The sequence below is a fragment of the Lissotriton vulgaris genome, chromosome 1_1, assembly GCF_964263255.1.
Source record: "Lissotriton vulgaris chromosome 1_1, aLisVul1.2, whole genome shotgun sequence".
Lineage (NCBI taxonomy): Eukaryota > Metazoa > Chordata > Amphibia > Caudata > Salamandridae > Lissotriton > Lissotriton vulgaris.
In genome coordinates, this window is record NC_141685.1 from 723,293,670 (window position 1) to 723,314,541 (window position 20,872).

The window sequence follows — 20,872 nt, forward strand, 5'->3', positions numbered from 1 at the left end:
TGTGTGCCGTTCTGACAACTAGACCTGTAACTAGCTGATCACTACAATGAAAATCTGGGCCATGTAGCTTTGTTGGGTTTTCATGAAAGCGTAAGCGGAATGGGCTGGCCTGACGTATGCCAGTGCTGCACGAGGCTTTGAACAATGACTCCGGAGGTATGGGCGTGGCTCCGTTGTGAGGTATTTGAGAAATCAACTAATTCGGGTGTCCGTGTTGTAGTTATGCTGTCACGAGGATCTTAAACGCAAATGTGTCACTATGTCTGTGAAGTCCGACAACATGGAAGGTACGGGGTATCACAGACCCTACATTCATCCATAGATTCACACATAACAGGAAGTTGACATGACGCATTTCTGCGAATATGAATGTTTATTGTACATTCAGTGGAGTGTTGTAGCTGTAGCAATACAGGGTTATGAAAGCTTTAGGTTGCAGTTTTTGGCACATGAAGGGCAGCTAATATATATACTTATGTGGTCGTTCGGGTATTCTGTCGAACTTGGTGTTGGAAATCAGTGTTAGAGCCTCGGAGTCGCGTCCACATCCTGGTATTGTACACAAATCACGTAATCTACCCCTGCCTGAAAATGTACTGTAAATACGGTGGTCATGTAAACCGCTGAAATAGTTTTGGGTCGTCTTCGCGCTGTATAAATATGGTACAAAATATAAACTCGAGCAACCACAGACACTTATAAATTTACTGTACACGTTGCTTGCAGTACTCTAATGATCCAGTTTCTACATTGTATTTGTAGAATGAGCGAGAGAAAGTTATATAATCAAAGTTTTTCTTACTGCCAGAGGTAAGGTGGTTGCATATGCTGTTTACATCACAATGTAATGTGGTAGGGCCCCATGGCCAGCATTTTACAAACATAATGACAAACATAATGAATACAAACACACAGATAGATAGTTGAAGAGGGTACGGGCACGTGCGCTCGACTCCATTTTATTACGTTGCTATTGGTAACAAGAGTAATCATCATATCATACACAGTTATTCCAACATTAACGGTTTATGACTTCTGCTGTACAAAGATAGGAGCACTACATGTGAAATAATACACAGAAGATTCTTTCGTAAAGGGTTCATGACTTGTGGTGCTCTGAGGTAGGGGCAGCTTGTGTGGAGCCTGCGATGATGCATGGTCTGGGTAGGCCACACTGGTAGCAATGTCTTTTGCCTGATGAATTTTGCATTAAAAAGGCCATGTGGCGATTATTTATATTGTACTGAGTTAGTGGTACGTCTGATGCTCAGCTTGTGCTCACCCTGCAATGATGCGTGGTCCAAACAGGCTGCACTGGAAGCATTGTTTGTTGCCTACTGGACTGCATTATCTGTAATCACGATTCAAATAAAAGATGAAATATGTATGGAAAACATTGTCAAAATATGTAGGTTTCAGGGACATTATTGTTCAATTTGTGACCTGTGCTGTCTGCAGTGTAGACTGCCATTCAGTGTTCCTTTGAACTTGCAGGATGAATTTGGTTATTGTACTAAACCTATAACTGATATAAAAGAAGTTCCTAAAGGAAGGATACTAAAGGAATATTGTGTAGGTTTGAGGGACGTTATACTTAGTTTGATATTGCACTCTGCAAATAATGAATGAAGAGTCTATTTAATTGTGAGCTCGGATGACCGCAGTGTAGGCAGGAGGCAGCTAAGCATGGGCGAATTTTGCGAATCTGGCGTTCGCAAATTTGCATATTTGCGAACTCGCAATCTGCAAAATCCGCGAGTTCTCGCAAATTTGCGGATTTTTTTTTTTTGTGTTCGCAAGGGTTTCTGCCAGTTTGCGAGGGTTTTGTACCAGTTCACAATTGCGAACTTGCTTGTCGGCTCGCAACGGTCGTGACTTTGTTGTTTCTACGTCTGGTTCATCATCACAGGTTCACAACACCCTCTGTTTCACCAATGCCACCCTCTGATTCACCCATGCCACCCTCTGGTACATCACTGCCACCCTCTGATTCATCACTGTAGATTATGGGGGGGAAAAGCAAGCACACCTTCAACTGACATGAATTAATTTGGGGTTGATTAATGTGTCACTGAATTTAAACTTCCTGTCTGGCACCTGCTTCCTTATCTGTAATTTGCTTTCTGTTGCAGTGCAATTTTTTTTCCCAGGACCTTTGTGGCCTACTTGTAGCTATTCTATGAGCCTTCTGTGAGGGTCAGAGCAGGGTCATAGAATAGTTGCAAGTAGGCAACTGAACTCTGGAGGGGCCCCTCAGGAAGCACTACAGGGAATGGTTACTAATGATGAGTTTGAACTTTTGCACCTGCTGAGTGCTTTCAGTTTTGCAAAACTCGTTTTTCTGCAGAACAGCAACTGTAATGCCCCAAACAAACTTACTTGTGAAAGTTGATTTCTAATCCAAAAGTGATCCAAAGAAAGTCAAAAAGGCCTCAAATCCAAAAAAGTGCAGGCAAATGTCAACCTGAGGAGTTATTCTGATAAAAATCATCATTTTCAGAAGGTTTATGCTGCTTGCTAGTGGATTTCCTGTGCAAAATTGCAAATTTGTATTTTCGCGAGTGCGAGATTGTTGCTGCCCGCCGCATTTACATGTTCGCAATTGCGAACTCTCGCGATGCGTCACCAAACTCCTGCGAGATCCCGCAGCAAGATCCAAAATGGGCAGCACTCGCAAAATATTGAGAAAAACAACTTGGCAAACGCTGAATGACGGTAAGTGAGCGCCGCACGCCGCAATATTGTATCGCCAAGCAAAAAAATCCGCAGCGTGCGAATTTGCGTTTTTTTGGTAAATTCGCGAGAGTTCACGGATTGCGAATTTACCGAAAATCCGCAAAATCCGCGAGCGGAACGGATTTTCCACCCATGCTTAGAGGCAGCGGTTAGCAAGAGCCCACAGCCACGTGGCGTTGAGTAGAGCTGCACAGTATTGGTTATTTAGCATGTGTGAAACCAGCGGTGATAACTGCTTCGCTGAGTTAGTGGCACCTGTAGCAACAAAGTTCTGTGGAGCCTGTGATGATGCGTGGTCCGAGCAGGCCGCACTGGTAGCAAAGTTTTTACCTACTGAATTCTGTCCTAATGAGGCCACGTGGCAATGATTTATGGTGCACTGAGTTAGTAGTATTTTTGGCACTTAGCGTGTACATAGCCTGCGATGATGCGTGGTCCGGAGGGGGGGCGTACTAGGACTAATGTCTTTTGTCTATTGAATTCTGCATCAATTCGATTTTAGAGTGCTAGTATGCCTTATTGCTCACATAAAACTGTTCACTCTTCTTTGCGAGGATGAATGGTGCACTGAGTTAGTAGTATCTTTGACGCTGAGCTTGTACGTACCCTGCGATGCGTGGTCCAGGGGGGCTGTATTCGGACTAATGTCTTTTGTCTATTGAATTCTGACTGAATACGGCCACGTGGCAATGACTTGTGGTGCACTGAGTTAGTAGTACCTTTGGCACTGAGCGTGTACGTAACCTGCGATGATGTGTGGTCCGGCAGGCCACACTGGTAGCAATGTTTTCTGCCCAGTGAATTCTGCCTTAATAAGGCCCCATAGAGATGACTTGTGCAGTGATTTAGTGGTACCTGAAGAACTCAGCGTGTGCGCAACATGCGATGATTCGTGGTTTGGGCGGGCCACACTATAACAAAATCTGAGGACATAGAATACAATTGTCTCTGCATTAAAAAATCAAGGCTGAATTCCATCCTCTCCATGATCCAAAGATGAATTCAATTTGTGAACCCCCCTGTCCACAGTGTACATCAAAGGCGGTAGTCAGCACAGATATCGACAAATGATTTTTGCCACTTCTTTTGACAAAATCTGAAGACATACAGTACAATTGTCTCTGCATTAAATAAATCAAGGCTAAATTCAATGCTGTCAGCAGTGTAGTTTGATGGCAGTAGTCAGCACAGATATCGACAAATGCTTTTTGTCAAATTTTTTAACAAAATCTGAGGACATAGAGTACAAAATTGTCTCTGCATTAAATAAATCAAGGCTGAATTCCCTGCTGTCCATAGTGTAAATGTAAAGTTGAATTGAAGTTGTGAACCCTGCTGTCCGCAGTGTAGATCGAAGGCAGTGTCGGCACAGACATCGAGGAATTCTTTTTGTCACATTTTTTTTTTTAAACCTGAAGACATACAGTACAATTGTCTCTGCATCAAATAAATCAAGGCTGAATTCCCAGCTGTCCGTAGTGTTGATGCAAAGCTGAATTCAAGTTGTGAACCCTGCTGTACGCAGTGTAGATCGAAGGCAGTAGTCGGTAAAGACATCGAGGAATGCTTTTTGTCACATTTTTAAACAAAATTTGAGGACATATCGTACAATTCTCTCTGCATTAAATAAATGAAGGCTGAGTTCCATGCTGTTCGTAGTGTACATCTAAAGCTGATTTTAAGTTGTGAACCCTGCTGTCCGCAGTGTAGATCGAAGGCAGTAGTCAGCACAGATAGCGAGGAATGCTTTTTGTCACATCCTTTAACAAAATCTTAGGACATAGAGTACAATTGTCTCTGCATTAAATAAATCAAGGCTGAATTATCTGCTGTTTGTTGTGTAGATCCAAAGCTGAATTCAAGTTGTGAACCTTGCTGTCCGCAGTGTAAATCGAAGGCAGTAGTCAGTAGAGACATCAACAAATGCTTTTTGTTATATCCTTTAGCAGAATTTGAGGACATAAAGTACAATTGTCTCTTCATTATATAAATCAAGGGTGAATTCCATGCTGTTCGTAATATAGATCCAAATCTGAATTCAAGTTGTAAACCGTGCTGTCCGCAGTGTAGGTCGAAGGCAGTAGTCGATATAGACATAAGTCTGTGGTGCTGTGCGCTGGATTCACAGGGGGCCTGTGTCGAGGAGGCTTGCGATAATAGCAGCAAACACGTGGCAGGGTGAGGACCACCGCACTGCGATATTCTTTTGTCTTCATACAAGTGAACCACGCCCATGATGTGGCCTATGTATTTATACTCTTACGCTGGAGTTCTGTACGTTGGACCAGATCTTCCCCAGTGACTAAGATAATATGGTTGTGTCCACTGTGCAGTACAGTACATGTATCAATACTATATCTCCACATTGAAATGTTGGTTGTTTGTATAGTGAGTTGTGTACAGCATATCACCGGTATACTTGGGATTGTGTGAAATATTGTTGATGTGCGAGTTCTCTTCCTTATACTTACTTGGTTGCCACATCTCCAAACATTCAGCTATTTTGCGGTTGAGGGGATATGGTATTTTGGGAAGGTCCATTCTCCTGTTTTGTGCTGCCTCTGAGGTAGTATGAGGGGAGTTGTTCAGGGGGTGGTTATGGTCTTGGTGGCGCTGGGTGTTGTGATTTTGTTGGGTGTTGGAGCTGCATGATAGTACGTCTATCATATATTCGTCTTTAGTTATGGGTGTGAGTTGAGTGTAATTCACGCAGTAGATAGTCAACCTTCTTATACCACTTAAATGTTGATGTTAGTTTCTTACTGGTAAGTGGGGCTATCGTCTTTTTTTAGGTAGCATTGCAGATTTGGCTGGTTGTTGAAAATATGGTGAAGTGGTGTTTTCGTGTTTTTTTTTCAACAGGAACGCCTAGTTTGTATATCATTAGCGTTACCTGTGGTTCTGGTTTGTTGGCAAAAGGAATTAATGAAAGAGTGGTGATATTTGCAGTTTTTACTAGGTTGAGCATGGGATAATAAATAAAAAAGACAGAAAAAAACAGATATGCTTAATGAACATTATAATTATAAATTGGCATTTAAAAAACCTTCGAAATTCACTGAAAAAAACCATAGGTTTCAGGTATGTTATAGTTAGGAAGTAGCATTTAAAAAACCTTAGAAATTCACTGAAAAAACATAGGTTTCAGGGGTGTTATAGTTAGCTGGACATTTCACTCATACAAAACCATTGAAATTCCTCTGTTATTGTTAGTTGTACTAACTGTAACTCATGTGCCCGCAATCCACTGCTGATGATGTCACATATTACATCATTCATGACATGGTCAGTGACATCACTGATGACATCACTGCTGACATCTCAAATGACATCACTGATGACATCACTGATGACATCATCCGCGTGACAATCTGATACACCTAACCATACACTAGTATAACCTTTCAACCCTCATTATAAAATATGTGGAGTACCATATTTGAAACCATTGGCACACCAATACAAGTTTCTAAAAACCCACTCAGTGATTCCTACATCTATACACACATCTAAACACTTATCTATAGATTCACTCATACATGCTAACAAAGATCAATAGAACACTATTAAATATACAACTGAAGCGATTTTAGCAACATTAGTATAATGAAAGAAGGGATAAAAATCATAACATTTTGACCTATACTTTGCAGTGTACATGCAGCTCTTTGACAGTTCATAGCTCACTGTGCTATATTAAGATTGGAATTTATAAACTGCAAATCTAATCTCTCTCCGACAGGTGCATTAATCACTGAATCATTATTAAAAGCTGGCCCTGATTGGAAACAATAGGTCTGCCGAAAGAGAACAAAAGCTGGTTATTGCTAAGAGCTAAAAAGTGGTTTCTGTCAGTTAGGATTAAGATTCAAAGTTGGGGGCGTGGCTTGCCATGCTACGAAATGGCCGCTAGCTAGGAGTGCTCCGCCGGCCAAGACAAAATCCTGCAAATATCCGTGTCATCGGTGAGGGCATGCCGCACTAAAATACCCCACGAATATAGCCCAGGGAGTTCTGTACCCGTTGTGCCATTGCTCACCTCCGAAAGGGCCGGGGAGAGCAGCGAAAGTGCCCTGATCTGAATGATTGGTTTAGGGTGCAGAGCGAGAGGGGCGGCAGGAGTGAAAATTGAGGCCACGGCCTCGTTGATACGATAGGCCGCGTGTGACGTGGCTCTGGACACCGAGTCTGCCCCGAAAGAATATCACCAGATCAGAGACGCCGGGGGTTCAGCAACATCAGAAACAGACTGGCATTACTGAGTGGAATCCCCCGTTGGTAAGAGGGCTGCGAGGGTGAGGCGAACCCTTGCGGCTAATTTGGCCAAAGCGGAACACTGGCAATGAGACGGCCATTGTACATACTCAGCGGAGGGGCCCTGTGAATCCTCGTTTTTGTGAAAGGGACACATCAGAGCCTACAGTGCAGGATTGCGGTGGCTGCACGTTGATGCTGCATGAAGTGGCCACAATCTTTGAAGTGAGAACAATGACCTTCCATAAGGGGCAATTGCAGGACGTCATAGAACATGATTTGGAGGCAGGATCGGAGAAGCCACCAGACCCACAAACGGAGGACCAAGGGGAAGATCTGCGCACTTCAATGCTCGAAATGCGGTCCAGTTTGCGGACTATAGGCTCCAAGTTAAACACATTGACCTCTCAACTAGACGCTGTGAAGACGCAAGTAGGGACACACAAGACTAGACTGGATGTGCTGAAGAACAGGGCCTCAGACTATCACGACTTTCAAGTGGAGACGAAAGACCAACTCCTCCAGATGGAATAGGTGCTTGGCATCATCCGTGCTAAGAATGAGGATTTGGAGGCCAGGTCTCAGAGAAACTGGCATACCAGAGACAACAGCAATTGCTAAGATGGAGACCTACATGCCATGGCAGACTTGCTACACAAACTGTTTGACCCACACCTCTCCTCAGTCTTTACTGCGGAAAGGGCGCACCGTGCTCTGGGCCCTCGACCACCGGATGGCGCGACTCCCAGGCCCATCTTGGCCAAGATCCTAAATTATCAAGATCGAGATACTGTCCTGCGTCTAGCCCGTGGTAAAGGGACGGTCACATATGGGGGAAATACCATCTCCTTCTACCCGGACTTCACCCCCGCTGTGCAAGCGGCTTGGTGGGAGTTTCTGCAGGCCCAGCGTCTCCTGTTGCAAGCCAAGATTCCATATGCACTTCTTTACCCCGCCAAGCTGAAAGTATCTTGTGAGGGCACTTCCAATTACTTTACGGATGCTAAATTGGCCCTCAAATTCACAAAACATATTGGGGGAAGGCATCCAAACAGCGCTATAAAGAACTGGCTACTGAAGAAGCAGGTTTAAGCAACAATGACTGAGATGAGTCTTAATCCTGAGATCCCATTGGTTTATTCAAAGATGACTCTCGCTTGCCTGGTTTGGTTTTTTCAATTGCTGTAAATGGGAGGTGCGATTTATTGGTTTATTTTTCATTACTGGTATTTGATTTACAGCACTGTCGCGGTTGTCTGCTGGTTATGTGGACCCCACATCTGTTCTAAAAAATTGTTGGAGTTAGCTGAGGCATCTCACACTAGTATAGAATGGGAATTGTCTGGGCAAGCGCATGTTTATCACAAGCAATCCCTTGGGTTAGGGTATCTGTTTTCTTTTTTGGTGTTACGCGAAAATAGGTATGGCTCATCGTAATGCTCTTGGCCACCCTGAGTAATTGGGGGTGTATGCTGGTTACACTGCGCCCCTGCAGTAGTTGCAAGTTTAGAGCTGTTTGGGATGGGTAGTCTGCAACCTGATTGGAGGGTTTGAGTGGGTGGTGTGTTGGGGGGTGGGGTTGTTTTAATGTTCGCCAGATCTATCTGTATTCTACATTTCATGTGGAAATGTCTACAACACTATGTTTTGCTCCTAATGATTTGCTGCATTATATTGATGTAACTCCCCAATGTTCAATTTCCTTACATGGAACATTCGAGGGTTAAATGATGGTAGGAAGGCCAGGTTAGTGCACTCGTATTTACTCAGACATATTATAGATGTTTGCATGCTACAGGAGACACACTTAAGCATTCCCACCTCACCTAGATTGTGTCACAGCAAATGGGGTGTGGTTTATTCCTCTGTATTCTCAAATTACGCTAGAGTAGTTACTGTGCTGCTTAGATGTGGAATAGATTGGAAGGTAGATGGCCAACAACTAGACCCTGCAGGTAGATATGTGATTATACAGGGCACCCTCGCTGGCAGCCCACTGGTGATAGTTGCGGTATATGGCCACAATACTGACACACCAATATGTTTTCAAAATGTATGGGCTAAAGTGAAAGCGACAAATTGTAATACTATTATCTGGGGAGGAGACTTTAATGCCATTCTTGATAACAAATTAGATATGAAGGGTATATCTCATGCACTACACCCTCTGGCAAGTGCCACATTGCAAGTCATTCTATCAGATGGTGACTTGGTTGACATCTGGAGAAGAGAGCATTCATCAACTAGGGAGGGCACATGCATTTCTGAATATTATATGGCATGGCCGCAACTTGATTATTGGCTAGTGCCCCGAGATGTAACCACATGGACAAGAGAGGTCCTTCATCTTCCCCAATCCCTTTCAGATCATGCACCCTGTCTATTGGATTGGAACTACCACATTCCATGTCTAGGATGTATACCTGGAGATTGTCCCAAGACGCCATTTTAGATGACGCCTTTAAAGAAGAAATTAGAGGTGACAGTAACAACTATTTTTCCTTAAACACAGGATCTGTGGACACGGTGGCTATGTTATGGGAAGCCTTCAAAACTTTGATAAGGGGCAATTGAATAGCAAGACAAGCCAAGTGTGTTGAAGGCCATTGGGGGGAGTCTGAACTCACTTGAGAAACAGATTAGGGACTTGGACCACCAATTCTATACTACTGGCAAGCCCACCACTATGGCCTCGCTAAAAGAAAAAATACTGGAATTTGAAGAAGAAGGAATCTGGGAAGTCAAATTCCTAGGTAAAAACGTTCAGGCTAGGAGATATGGAGGGGCAACAAGCCTGGGAAGACGCTGGCGGCAATGCTGTGACCCCCCAGATCCTCTACAGTTGTCACTGAATTGAAGGGGGCAGACCACTCTAAAATCAGAGGACAGAAAGCTATACTTGATGAGTTTTCTAGTTTTTATTCCCAGATCTACACCACTACACAAAGCTCCAGGCCAGAGGGCCTGCTGCCATTCCTAGACTCTCTCGAGCTGCTATGTCTGAGTGATGGCTACAGGGAATATCTGGATTTCCCATTTACAACAGACAACATTGCGCAAGTCATAAAAAGCCTACCAGTAAACAAAGCCCCCAGTTCAGATGGTTTAACCACAGCTTTTTATAAAACCTATGTTGAGGAATTAGTGCACCGACTAGTCAAACTTTTTGAGAAAGCCCGCTTAAAGGTGTTCTGCCGCCGTCGATGCGGGAGGCTATTATAATTACCCTTTTAAAACCTGGGAAGCCTGAGGATGAGCTAATTTCATACAGGTCTCTAGCACTGATAAATGTGGATGTTAAAATTTTGGCAAAGCTCATTGCTAACCGGTTGCAACCCTTGCTCCCATTGGTGGCCCATCTGGACCAATCGGGGTTTATCCCCGGGAGATCCAGCTCGTAAATTCTTAGGACTTTATTTTTGGTATTGCATTATTTGCACCCAGAACTACAAGCCGACGCTGTATTTTTGGATGCCACGAAAGCATTTGATACTTTAGCATGGCAATACTTATTTGCTATCCTGGGTCATATGGGTTTCAGTCCGTTGTTTATAAATGTAATACGTCTGCTGTACATGCAACCACAGGCACGTGTGAGAGTAAATGGTCTCATCCTTGCTCCGTTTAATATTATGCGTAGAACGAGGTGGGGATGCCCATTATCCCTCCTGCTATTCGCGATCGCTATGGAACCACTCGCGGCGCGTATCCGACAACATCATACTGCCAAGGGGATTGGATTTAGTGCCCGAAGACTTCTAATTTTCCTCTACGCAGACGATATTGCCTTGTATTTATCTGATCCAGAAACAAATCTAGATCCGTTATTGAGAGAATTGATCAAATTTGGTGGTCTCTCCGAAATGTCGATTAATTGGGCTAAATCTGTTATTTTCCCTCTGACTGACACAACTGTCCAAGCCCAATCTGAGTTCCTCCTTACATGGACGACGGAACCTGTGAAATATTTAGGCATACGGGTTAGCAGGGATATCCAGGTTTTGCGGAACATGTACTATGGACGTCCCGTACATTGGTTGGAAGAGAAGGTCGCTGCTTGGGCTGGGCTCCTGTTCTCATTGGCTGGGAGGATAGCTTTGGCCAAGATGGTGGTACTTTCTAAATTTCTTTATTTATTTGTAAATCTTCCACTCCCTCTCAGGCAGGCCTTTTTTTAAACCCTACGGTCCCTGTTGATCTCCCTGATATTGGCGGGAGGACAAGCTAGAGTCTCCTGGGAACTTTTAACACTTCCTTTGTGGCAGGGAGGGCTTGGAGCTTCGGACATGCAATTATACACGTGGAGCGCACAGGCACAGTTCCTGCACTACTGGCACATCCTACTCCATTTTAACCCCATGTGGCAGTGGAGGCGGTGGTGGCAGCGTCTCTCCCTCTACGAGTTACCCTATATAGGGAATACAAACGCACTAGAGAGGATATAGATACAGTAGAGACTATGCGATGGGCCAGGAACGAGCTGAGGAAGAGGGCCGGTGCTCAAATCCTGTATGCCCCAGCAATGCCCATAGCACATAACTCGATGCTACTCCCCACGGGGGAGGGTATTGGAAAGGACCTGGCACACAACATGAAATTACACACATTTGCAGATCTTTACCCAGAAGGGTCTTTCTGACCACCCCTTTCGGCCACGGAGGAACAACAGGTGCCTTTTTCGGAATTGTTTACAGAAACTCAGAGCTGAGTGTCGGTTCATTCATGACACTTTTCTTCACATTGGGGGAGTAGGAGGGTCCCATCCAAAGATGACTGGATAGCAGACATTAAATTTGGATACTCACAATTGACCACATTCTGGGAGCTGATGCCTTCCACATCTAGAGCCAAAGACATATGGTAACCATTTGTGGTTGGGGCCTGTGAACATCAAGTGACAACCGCTCCCGGGGTACCTTAGGAATAATCACGTAGGGTGGGGATATAGCAAATATGCAAATGTGTCAATTTATGGTATTCACTTTTCAAATTTTCTCGTTGTTTAATTTGAATGAGATTTGTCCTGCCGTGATTTATTGTATTGACGATACTGTTGCATTCTCTATAAGGAAACTACCTATCATGCTGTTGGGACTATGTGTCGGAGCGATTAGACGTACATATGTAGTAATAACTCACATGACTATTTTATGAAACGGCAATTCTGTATTGCATAAGCAAATGACTGGCTGTGTTTGCAACTGGTTGTCTTGTATTATTGAAAATGTCAATAAATAAAACAAACAAAAAAAAAATAGATTCAAATTTGAATCTAGATTCTTAGCTATTCTAAAGAGCTGAAATAGAGAGGGGATGATAAACGAAAATGTATACAAAATGAAAATAAGTAGATATGATGCTTTGGTTTGCAGGATCGTGCACACCATCCTCCCAAGAAATGGATCCAAAGAACATTATCCCTATGAATGAAAATACAGAAATTAAAGACGGAAACATGGCGGAGTTTGCATGTAAACCAGGTTTTTATAAGAAACCAAACCAAGTAATGAGAGTAAAGTGCATGCAAGGGAAGCTGGATTATCCAGAATGTGACAACAGTGAGTATCGCTTCTTAAAATGTGACTTAGGTTCTCTAAACCTAATAAAGATGTTTTTTAAACTGAAGTAAATCCACTATTGGATGTTTTTAAATATATTGGCATTCAGTGATATGTTTAAACCTCTAATTTTCCTGAGCTATTAAAAAAAAATAACATTCATAACACTACTGGTCTGTAAATGTGCCTATATGTATTTTTTGCTTTTGTTTGGAAATGAGTGGTCCTTCCCTTATATTCTGATACGCAGAGTTTGAAGGGGTCCACTTTTCGTTTATATAAGAATCCATAAGGGGTCTCATAGTCATTGTGTCTGTATAAATTCAACCACATATACAAGTATAACATATGAGTGTGTTAAAGAAATGCAAAGTCTTATGTTAATGTCATTGTGGCACATATCATCGTTTGCTGCATCTTCTTGAGAACTATTTAGTCTTTTTGTTACATGTTGTTTCACCCATGATCCCGAATGCACAGCAAGCCAGGAAGGGTATTATTTAGGTCTGACTACTAAAAGCTCTAGCTGGCTGCCAAAGTTCATGTGAACAACATCAAACACATTTACATGGAAATGGTCTTTAGACCAGTATCCTGTAAGCACTGATCACTTTGGTTCAGTCCCTTTCAGCCGTTCCTTCTTCCAAGTATCTGTCACATTTGAATGAGTCCACTGGAGTAATACTCATTTTTTCAGTTTTGAGGTAGTGATTATCAGAAGAAAGTTTGTGTTACAGCACCTTGTAGAAGCTGGTGTGACAGGTTGTCAGACACTGGAGGGCTAAGGGAAATACAGCATGTCTTACATGTGCTCTTCACTGGGACCCTCCTCCATTGATCCCCTTCACCAGCTTTGGCGTCTGCTAAGTATTCACTGCAGCACTATGCTGTGTGCGCTATTCCCTGGCTCAAAAAAGATTCATTATTCTAAGAAGGGAAATCCCTTCATTTAAGATAACATGCTCGGGATGTTGGCATGTTGTAGCAGCCATCTTACACAGGAATTCCTAAACTCACTATAAAAATACATGGATTCCCTTCATATCCATTTTTCATTATTTGTCGTCATTTCAATTTTACTAAATGAATTGCTGTATGGTTGGTAAACAATGAAACATCATTACAAGCTGTAACTCAATTTCCGGCTCTGTTTATTGCGTGTTTTCAGACAACCACGAAACACAATGTGGCTGATTTTGATGTCGGGCAGAATTGCTTCCGCCCAACACTGTCTCGTAAACACGACCGACTGACATCTGGTCGGCAGTCCCGCCCGCCTCATTAGGATGCGACCAATTCCAACATTTTCCTATGGGAGCATGCATTACGGCCATAAACCGGACATAATACATGCTCCCATAGGGGAATGGGAGGTGCGGTTCATCACTGCACCCCGTGGCAGGCTGCTTAGGTGGGATGTATGACGTTACAACGCATGCTTTTACAATGCATGCCATTACGACCCAGGTTTTACAACACAAGTCGTTACAACGACTTGCGTTGGGGGGCGCTGGATAGTGAATAGTTTAATTTACTATTCCAACTCCAGTCCCCGTGAATAGTAGGGAAGGTGTTGGATAGTAATTAAACTATTCCCTATCCTAGAGCGCCCTCCAGCTCAATTCGTTGTAATGACTTGCGTTGTAAAAGTTGGTTCGTAAGGGTATTGCGTTGTAAAAGGTGCGTTGTAAAGGATGTTTCCCGCTTAGGTGCCTGCCATGGGGTGAAGGGATCAACAGGGGGGCACAATAGGTGCCCCCTCGGCCCCCAACTAGATGCCGCACAAACAAGAGGGCTCTGAGGGTCCCCAAAAATGCTTTCTGACATGGTTTCCATGCCGGACAGGCCGGCATGGAAACCATGCCGGAAACAGTTTCGTAATCCCAAGTGGGGAAAGGCCAGCCATTTGGGATTACGAGCTGGTTCCAACTGGCCGACGGGCTCCATGAGCCCATCGGAAGCCAGCCGGAATGACCCACCAGTTTCAATTCCAACCGGCTGCATCTTGATTAGCGGGTCAGAATTGAAACCGATGATGGCGGTTGGAAAGCCTCATAATAGGCCCCTATATGTCCTTACGACCAGAAGGATCTGACAGATGTTACCACTTATTGCTTGTGTAGATCAGCAAAAAATTACAGATGAATACGTCGTTAGCTGTTTTGATTTTTCCTAATATATTACATTATTTATTATTTAGTTTCTTTGGGAAAATCATGAATGATCTACACAAATGAAACCTTGTTAAATTTGGAGTTTGGTCTACTTTTCAGGATTTCACACCTATTTTGTTTAGGTCTCGCCTGAGCTAGCGCATGCACTGTCGGAGAAACATTTAGTAACTGGCTTTTCAGAGTGCTACCAAAGGCTTTTCCCGGCCTCCAGCGTGTGGCAACGCACGCGTGAACGTGCATATGAGCCATCTGGCTTTTGTAATGGCTCATTAAGTCTTATAATGCTTCTCCGTCCCCTCTCTCTCTTTGCAATTAGAGTGAGCACATTTTACATTCACACCCTCTCTCTCAGCTTTCACTTCCCCTCCCTTCTCCCCGTCCCTCTAAGTCACTTTGATTTTGCATCTTTTTTATTTGCAGAAAGTGTTACGTTTGTCTCTCTCTCCGCTCTTCGACTGCGCGTATTTGGCAATCACCCCCTCTCTCTCAGCTTTCACTACCCCCTCCCTGGTCCCCGTCCCTCTTAGTCAGTTTCATTTTCCATCTTTTTTTTTTGCTGAAAGTGTTACGTTTTGTTCTTTTTAAATAAATAGAGTGTGTGCATTTTGCAATCACCCCCCCTCTCTCTGTTTTCACTCCCACCTCCCTTCTCCCCTCCCCTCTTAGTCAGTTTCATTTTCCATCCTTTTTTTTTTGCTGAAAGTGTTACGTTTTGTTATTGTTGAATCAATAGAGTTCGAGCATTTAACATTCACCACCTCTCTCTGCTATAACTCCCCCCTCCCTTCTCCCCCTCACTCTTTGCTTAATTTTTCTTCAAACAATTTTGCTGGAAGTGTTAAGTTTTGTTATTGGTAAATAAATAGAGTGCTTGTATTTTACATTCACCCCCTCTCTCTTTGCTCTCACTCCCCCTCCCTTCTCCCCCTCACTCTTTGCTTAATTTTTTTTCAAACAATTTTGCTGGAAGTGTTAAGTTTTGTTATTGGTAAATAAATAGAGTGCTTGTATTTTACATTCACCCCCTCTCTCTTTGCTCTCACTCCCCCACCCTTCTCCCCGTCCCTCTTACTCTGCTTTATTTTCCACCATGCTATTGTGCTGTAAGTGTTAACTTTTGGTATTGTTAAATAAATAGAGTGCACGCATTTTGCATTCATCCCCTCTCTCTCTGCTCTCACTCCCCCTTCCTTACATACACATATTTTTGTTACATGTAAATTCCGTTACTAAAAGAAAGCAAACCTTACACATTAAATCAAATTTTTTGGATCATAGCTAGAAGCACTTACATTACAAGGCCAAATTCGCAACTGTTAACCAGGAAACAGACAAGAGGCGCCAATAGGGCACAAGGCAGACAGATTAAAGGCTTGGAATCTCCATGTGTTAGCAGTAAACAGGCCAGAGGCACCAGTGGAGCACAAGCCACACAGAGACATCCTCCTTAATTGATGTTTTCCCTCAGAGGCCATGCAGTTTACGCTTCACTCCAAAAATGTCATTCCATCAAAAGCATGTACTTTCTAAAGAAAACAATCTTATACACTATTGGTAGCGTCTTCAAATTGTATCCAGATTATGTTGGGGTTAATTCAGCATGTTAGACTATTTTATAGTAGGGAGCTCAGCCGATTTACATTCTATTTTTTTCTCTTCCTCCTACACTACTGTTAGTGTGAAGGTGAGGGTTAGGCACAGCAGTGTTCACATAGTTAGATATACTCCTAGGGTAGAGTCCAAATAGGCATTGACAATATGCCATATGTGTAGTAGAGGGATAGAGGGATTCCCGGGGGGTTCACTGGTTGTGTGGTTATTGGGGGATGAAATAGCAGCAAGGACAAAACAAGCATTTGCATAGCCAATTGGTCTCACCTTTGGGACCTTATAAGTGTTTAGCCATGCAACAGTAGATGTTGTAGCACCAAGGATATTATGCTGCATAACTAAATACCTTTAAGGTCCCAAGAGCGAGACCTATTGGTTATGACTACTAGCACGCTAGCGCTTGGGTGTGGAGCGTGTCTGCACTATTGAGGACGAATTTTAAACATTGTGTGTTCTTAACCTGTGGGTTATTTTTAAAAACTGCAAAGTGTATTTTAAAATTGCTGTTACGTTGCCAGGCATAGCGCTGACTCCCCGGTCCACCGCAGCTATCTGATGCTGATTGAGTGGAGGGAGAAAGAGCGCTCCTACTTCCTGCTTGTCCCTCGGCGGGCGGCCATCTTTAGAGGGTGACGCTCTAGTCTTCCCTCCCTCCCTGACTATTTAGGGCTCTAAACACTGGCGCTCGTGCTGAATGACTACTAGCACGCTAGCGCTTGGGTGTGGTGCGTGTCTGCACTATTGAGGACGAATTTTAAACTTTGTGTGTTCTTAACCTGTGGGTTATTTTTAAAAACTGCAAAGTGTATTTTAAAATTGCTGTTACCTTGCCAGGCATAGCGCTGACTCCCCGGTCCACCGCAGCTATCTGATGCTGATTGAGTGGAGGGAGAAAGAGCGCTCCTACTTCCTGCTTGTCCCTCGGCGGGCGGCCATCTTTAGAGGGTGACGCTCTAGTCTTCCCTCACCTCCCAATCTACATACTCTCTGCCCCCTCGCGCAGCGGTAACGCGCAGCGGGAGCGCCTTCATTGCGCCTAAGAGGCGCCAAAGAGAAGCCAGTCCGCGTCCAGACGCGTTTGGCGCGTTCTGGCCTGGATTTACATCATGGCAGGTACTTTCTCCTACAACTCTTCTATGCTTCTCTCCTTACGCCCTCCCATCAAGTCGTCCTGTAACCACTCATTCCTTCCAACCAATACTGATTATCATTGTAAGGTCTGTAATTGGCGCCCCCTTCCATCACTCTGCGGTCATCCGTCCTTTGGACACAAATGGAGAATGTTTCTCCTTAATTGTCGGTCTTTAGCGAAACACTTTACCGAACTGTACATGTTGATTGAAGAACTTAACCCCGATGCCCTGTTTTTAACAGAAACCTGGCTCCAGCTAGATAAAGACCCTACAGCAGTATGGGTCACCCCTCAAGGGTATACTCTAAAACGATCAGATCGCCAGACTGGGAGGGGTGGTGGACTGGCTATTATATACAGGGACGGTTATAAGTGCCGCGTCACTCCTACCACCACACCAGTTTGTGAGAGTCTCCACTTCTCGCTAGAACTTTCTCCCACTACCACCTTCTCGGGCATCCTAGCATACCGTCCTCCTGGCCCCCTCAATAACTTTATTACCAAGATAATAGATCTTGTCGCAAGTGTCGTCTTGACCTCTCCCAATCTCACTTTGCTTGGTGATATTAATCTGCATTTAGACGACCCCTATAACTCATCGGCTAACAATCTCTGTTCCAACCTGCAAGCCATGGATTTATGCCAGAAGGGCTTTCATGCTACACACAACAAAGGTCATCTTCTTGACCACATTTACAGCAACATAGATAACCTCTTGGTGGAGACCCCGATTCCCCTACCCTGGACCGACCATTTTTTAATTCCCTTCACTTGGTGCACTAACCACCCCCCCCCCCTTCCTCTCAGAACCTGATCAAGCATCGAGGTAGGAAATGGCCCTCTCTTCCCTTGCCTGATTGGGAAGTGGCCCTCGCCAAAAATCCACCTGCAAGGGCAACCAATCCTAGTAAGGCAACTAATATTTTAATCATTGGATTTCCAGTACCCCCGACCAGGTCCTTCCCAAACATGCCTGCAACACTATAAGAAGACCTAAAGTTGCCCCATGGTATACACCTGCCCTCAGACTCAGGAAATCAGCTTGCCGAAAACTTGAGAGAGCCTGGAGGCAGGACTATTCTCAACCTAGAAAAGCTGAGTATAGGGCTGCCATAAAAACCTATAAAATGGAAATAAAGACAGCACAAGCTTTTTTTTATGAAGCGAAAATCAATGCGGCGGCGAATGCCCCCAGGGAAATTTTCAAAATCGCTAAATCCCTTATCTCGCCTCCTGCTGAGCCTCCCTCTGCTGAAGGCGCTCAAAACCGTTGTAATGATCTGGCCGTCTTTTTTTCTCAAAAGATTCAGGCCATATACTCATTTATCATCACGGATGATCCAAAATCCTCCATCACCTCTGATCCTTCTGTTCCTTGTAAGCTTGAGGAAATCCCACTTCTCGACACCCCTGGACTAGACAAACTGATCCCTAAGATTACTTCCGGCTCCCCCAACGACCCAGCACCTCCTCAGACCCTCATCAAGGTCTTGGACGTTGTTCGTCCAGTCATCTTAGACGTTCTCAACGCGTCCATCTCTTCCAAATTTTTTCCACCATCTTGGAAATGTGCGATGGTGAAGGCTTTGTTAAAAAAAAACAACCTCGACCAGAGCAACTGGTCAAACTATCGCCCCATCTCTCTTCTTCCGTGGCTGAGTAAATTGCTTGAAAGGCACGTGAATAACATCCTAATGGACTATTTAGAGTCCAATAGCCTATTGCGTGCCTCTCAGACAGGTTTCCGTCCTCAGCACGGAACCGAGACCGCCCTCCTTGCGGTAACGGAAGAAGCAAGAGCGGTGCTGGATCGGGGAGGAAAAGTCGCCATCATTCTACTTGACCTCAGCGCCGCGTTCGACACGGTTAACCATGCCACGCTATTACATCGTTTGGCGGGCATGGGCATGTCGGGCGCGGCCCTAGGATGGCTGACATCATTCCTGGATGAGCGTTTTTTTCAAGTCTTTGAGGGTGAAGCGGTGTCTCCCAAACACCCACTTAGGTGCGGAGTCCCCCAGGGCTCTTCCCTAAGTCCTACCCTCTTTAATGCCTACATGGAACCTCTGGACAGGATAGTCCATCCCTTTGGTGTGCGTATTGTCACCTACGCGGACGATACCCAATTGGTGGTCTCTTTAGACCACTCTGAGGGATCGTCCCCCACCTTAGGCCCCTGTCTAGAGGCTGTCGCCAGATGGATGCAATCTTCCTGCTTAAAGCTTAATGGGGAGAAGACAGACATCATCTTACTGGGCAACCCTTCTCCCTCTGCCCTTGCATCCATCTGGCCACTATGTTTAGGCCCGTCCCCCGTCCCTAAGTCCCAGATAAAGAGCCTTGGGATCTGGCTCGATAGAGCACTTGATTTTTCGGTCCAGGCTACCAAGACGGCCGCCACCTGTTTTGGGCTAATGAGGATGCTGCGGAAGGTGCTCCCTTTGCTCCCATTCCAGGCGAGGAGGATCATGGTCCAGGCCCTGATACTCTCCCGCCTGGACTATGGGAATGCTCTTTATATGGGAGCCCCGACCTCCGTTACTCAGAAGCTCCAAGTCACACAAAACAGTGCGGCGCGCCTACTCTACAACATCCCCCGCTGGCAGTCAGCTAAGAACGCCCTAAGGGAGCTCCACTGGCTCCCTGTGGCGGCAAGAGTGCAATTTAAAGCCATGTGTATTTTACACAAATCGTTCCATCGAACGGGCCCTGTAATTCTACACCCTATGGTTACGCCATATGTCCCGTCCCGTTCCCTTCGCTCTTGCACCCTTCAGCTGGCAACGTCCGCCAAAATCAAGAAAGCTCGCTGGGGAGGCCGCTCTTTATCTCATACGCCGGCGAGACTTTGGAACTCCCTCCCGCTCTCTCTTCGGGAACACAACAACCATATGTCTTTCAGGAAGGCCTTGAAAACGCACCTGTTTGCTAACACCTGCTAACCTACCCCAAGCCCGCACTAAGTAATCATTCACAAGCGCTGCGAGGCCTCCGGGTAGATACGCGCTATACAAGTGCAATTTCCATTCCATTCCATTATGCCAATGCTTGTTAAAACTGGAAATAGGTGAAAACCACACAAAATAGGAAACATTGACTACCACTTAGAAAAATGCAAAACCTGTGCCAAAGTTGTTATCTTTTACTACTCTGCTTGTTCTTGCAAGCTGTGAAGATTGTGATTTTCGCATTGCAAACCTCTTGTTGAATCCATGTTTAGTGAAAAAAGAAACACACAAAAAAAGAAAACAAATATTTACATGCACAAGCATTTTATGCCCCAGTTCTCCCCTAAAAACTAATATTTGGCTATTTTCTCGGTTAGCCTAAGAAGAATCCACAACCATTGGATACCTTTAGAATCTGCAACATGTGGGAAAATAGGGCGTTACCCTAGTTTGGATACT

General features: G+C 44.5%; 1 protein-coding gene across 10 annotated transcripts in view; it reads left to right on the plus strand.

The window, feature by feature from the left end:
* Positions 1 to 20,872, plus strand: part of LOC147747713 (coagulation factor XIII B chain-like) — a 1,126,012-nt gene that overhangs the window by 800,780 nt on the left and 304,360 nt on the right. For 5 of the 10 annotated variants that reach the window (XM_086955075.1, XM_086955118.1, XM_086955099.1 and 2 more), the window contains one exon: positions 12,342 to 12,548. In XM_086955075.1, the coding sequence (XP_086811201.1) occupies positions 12,342 to 12,548 (207 nt within the window). The remainder of the gene's footprint in view (positions 1 to 12,341; positions 12,549 to 20,872) is intronic. The other 5 variants (XM_086955080.1, XM_086955129.1, XM_086955107.1 and 2 more) reach the window with 1 other exon arrangement.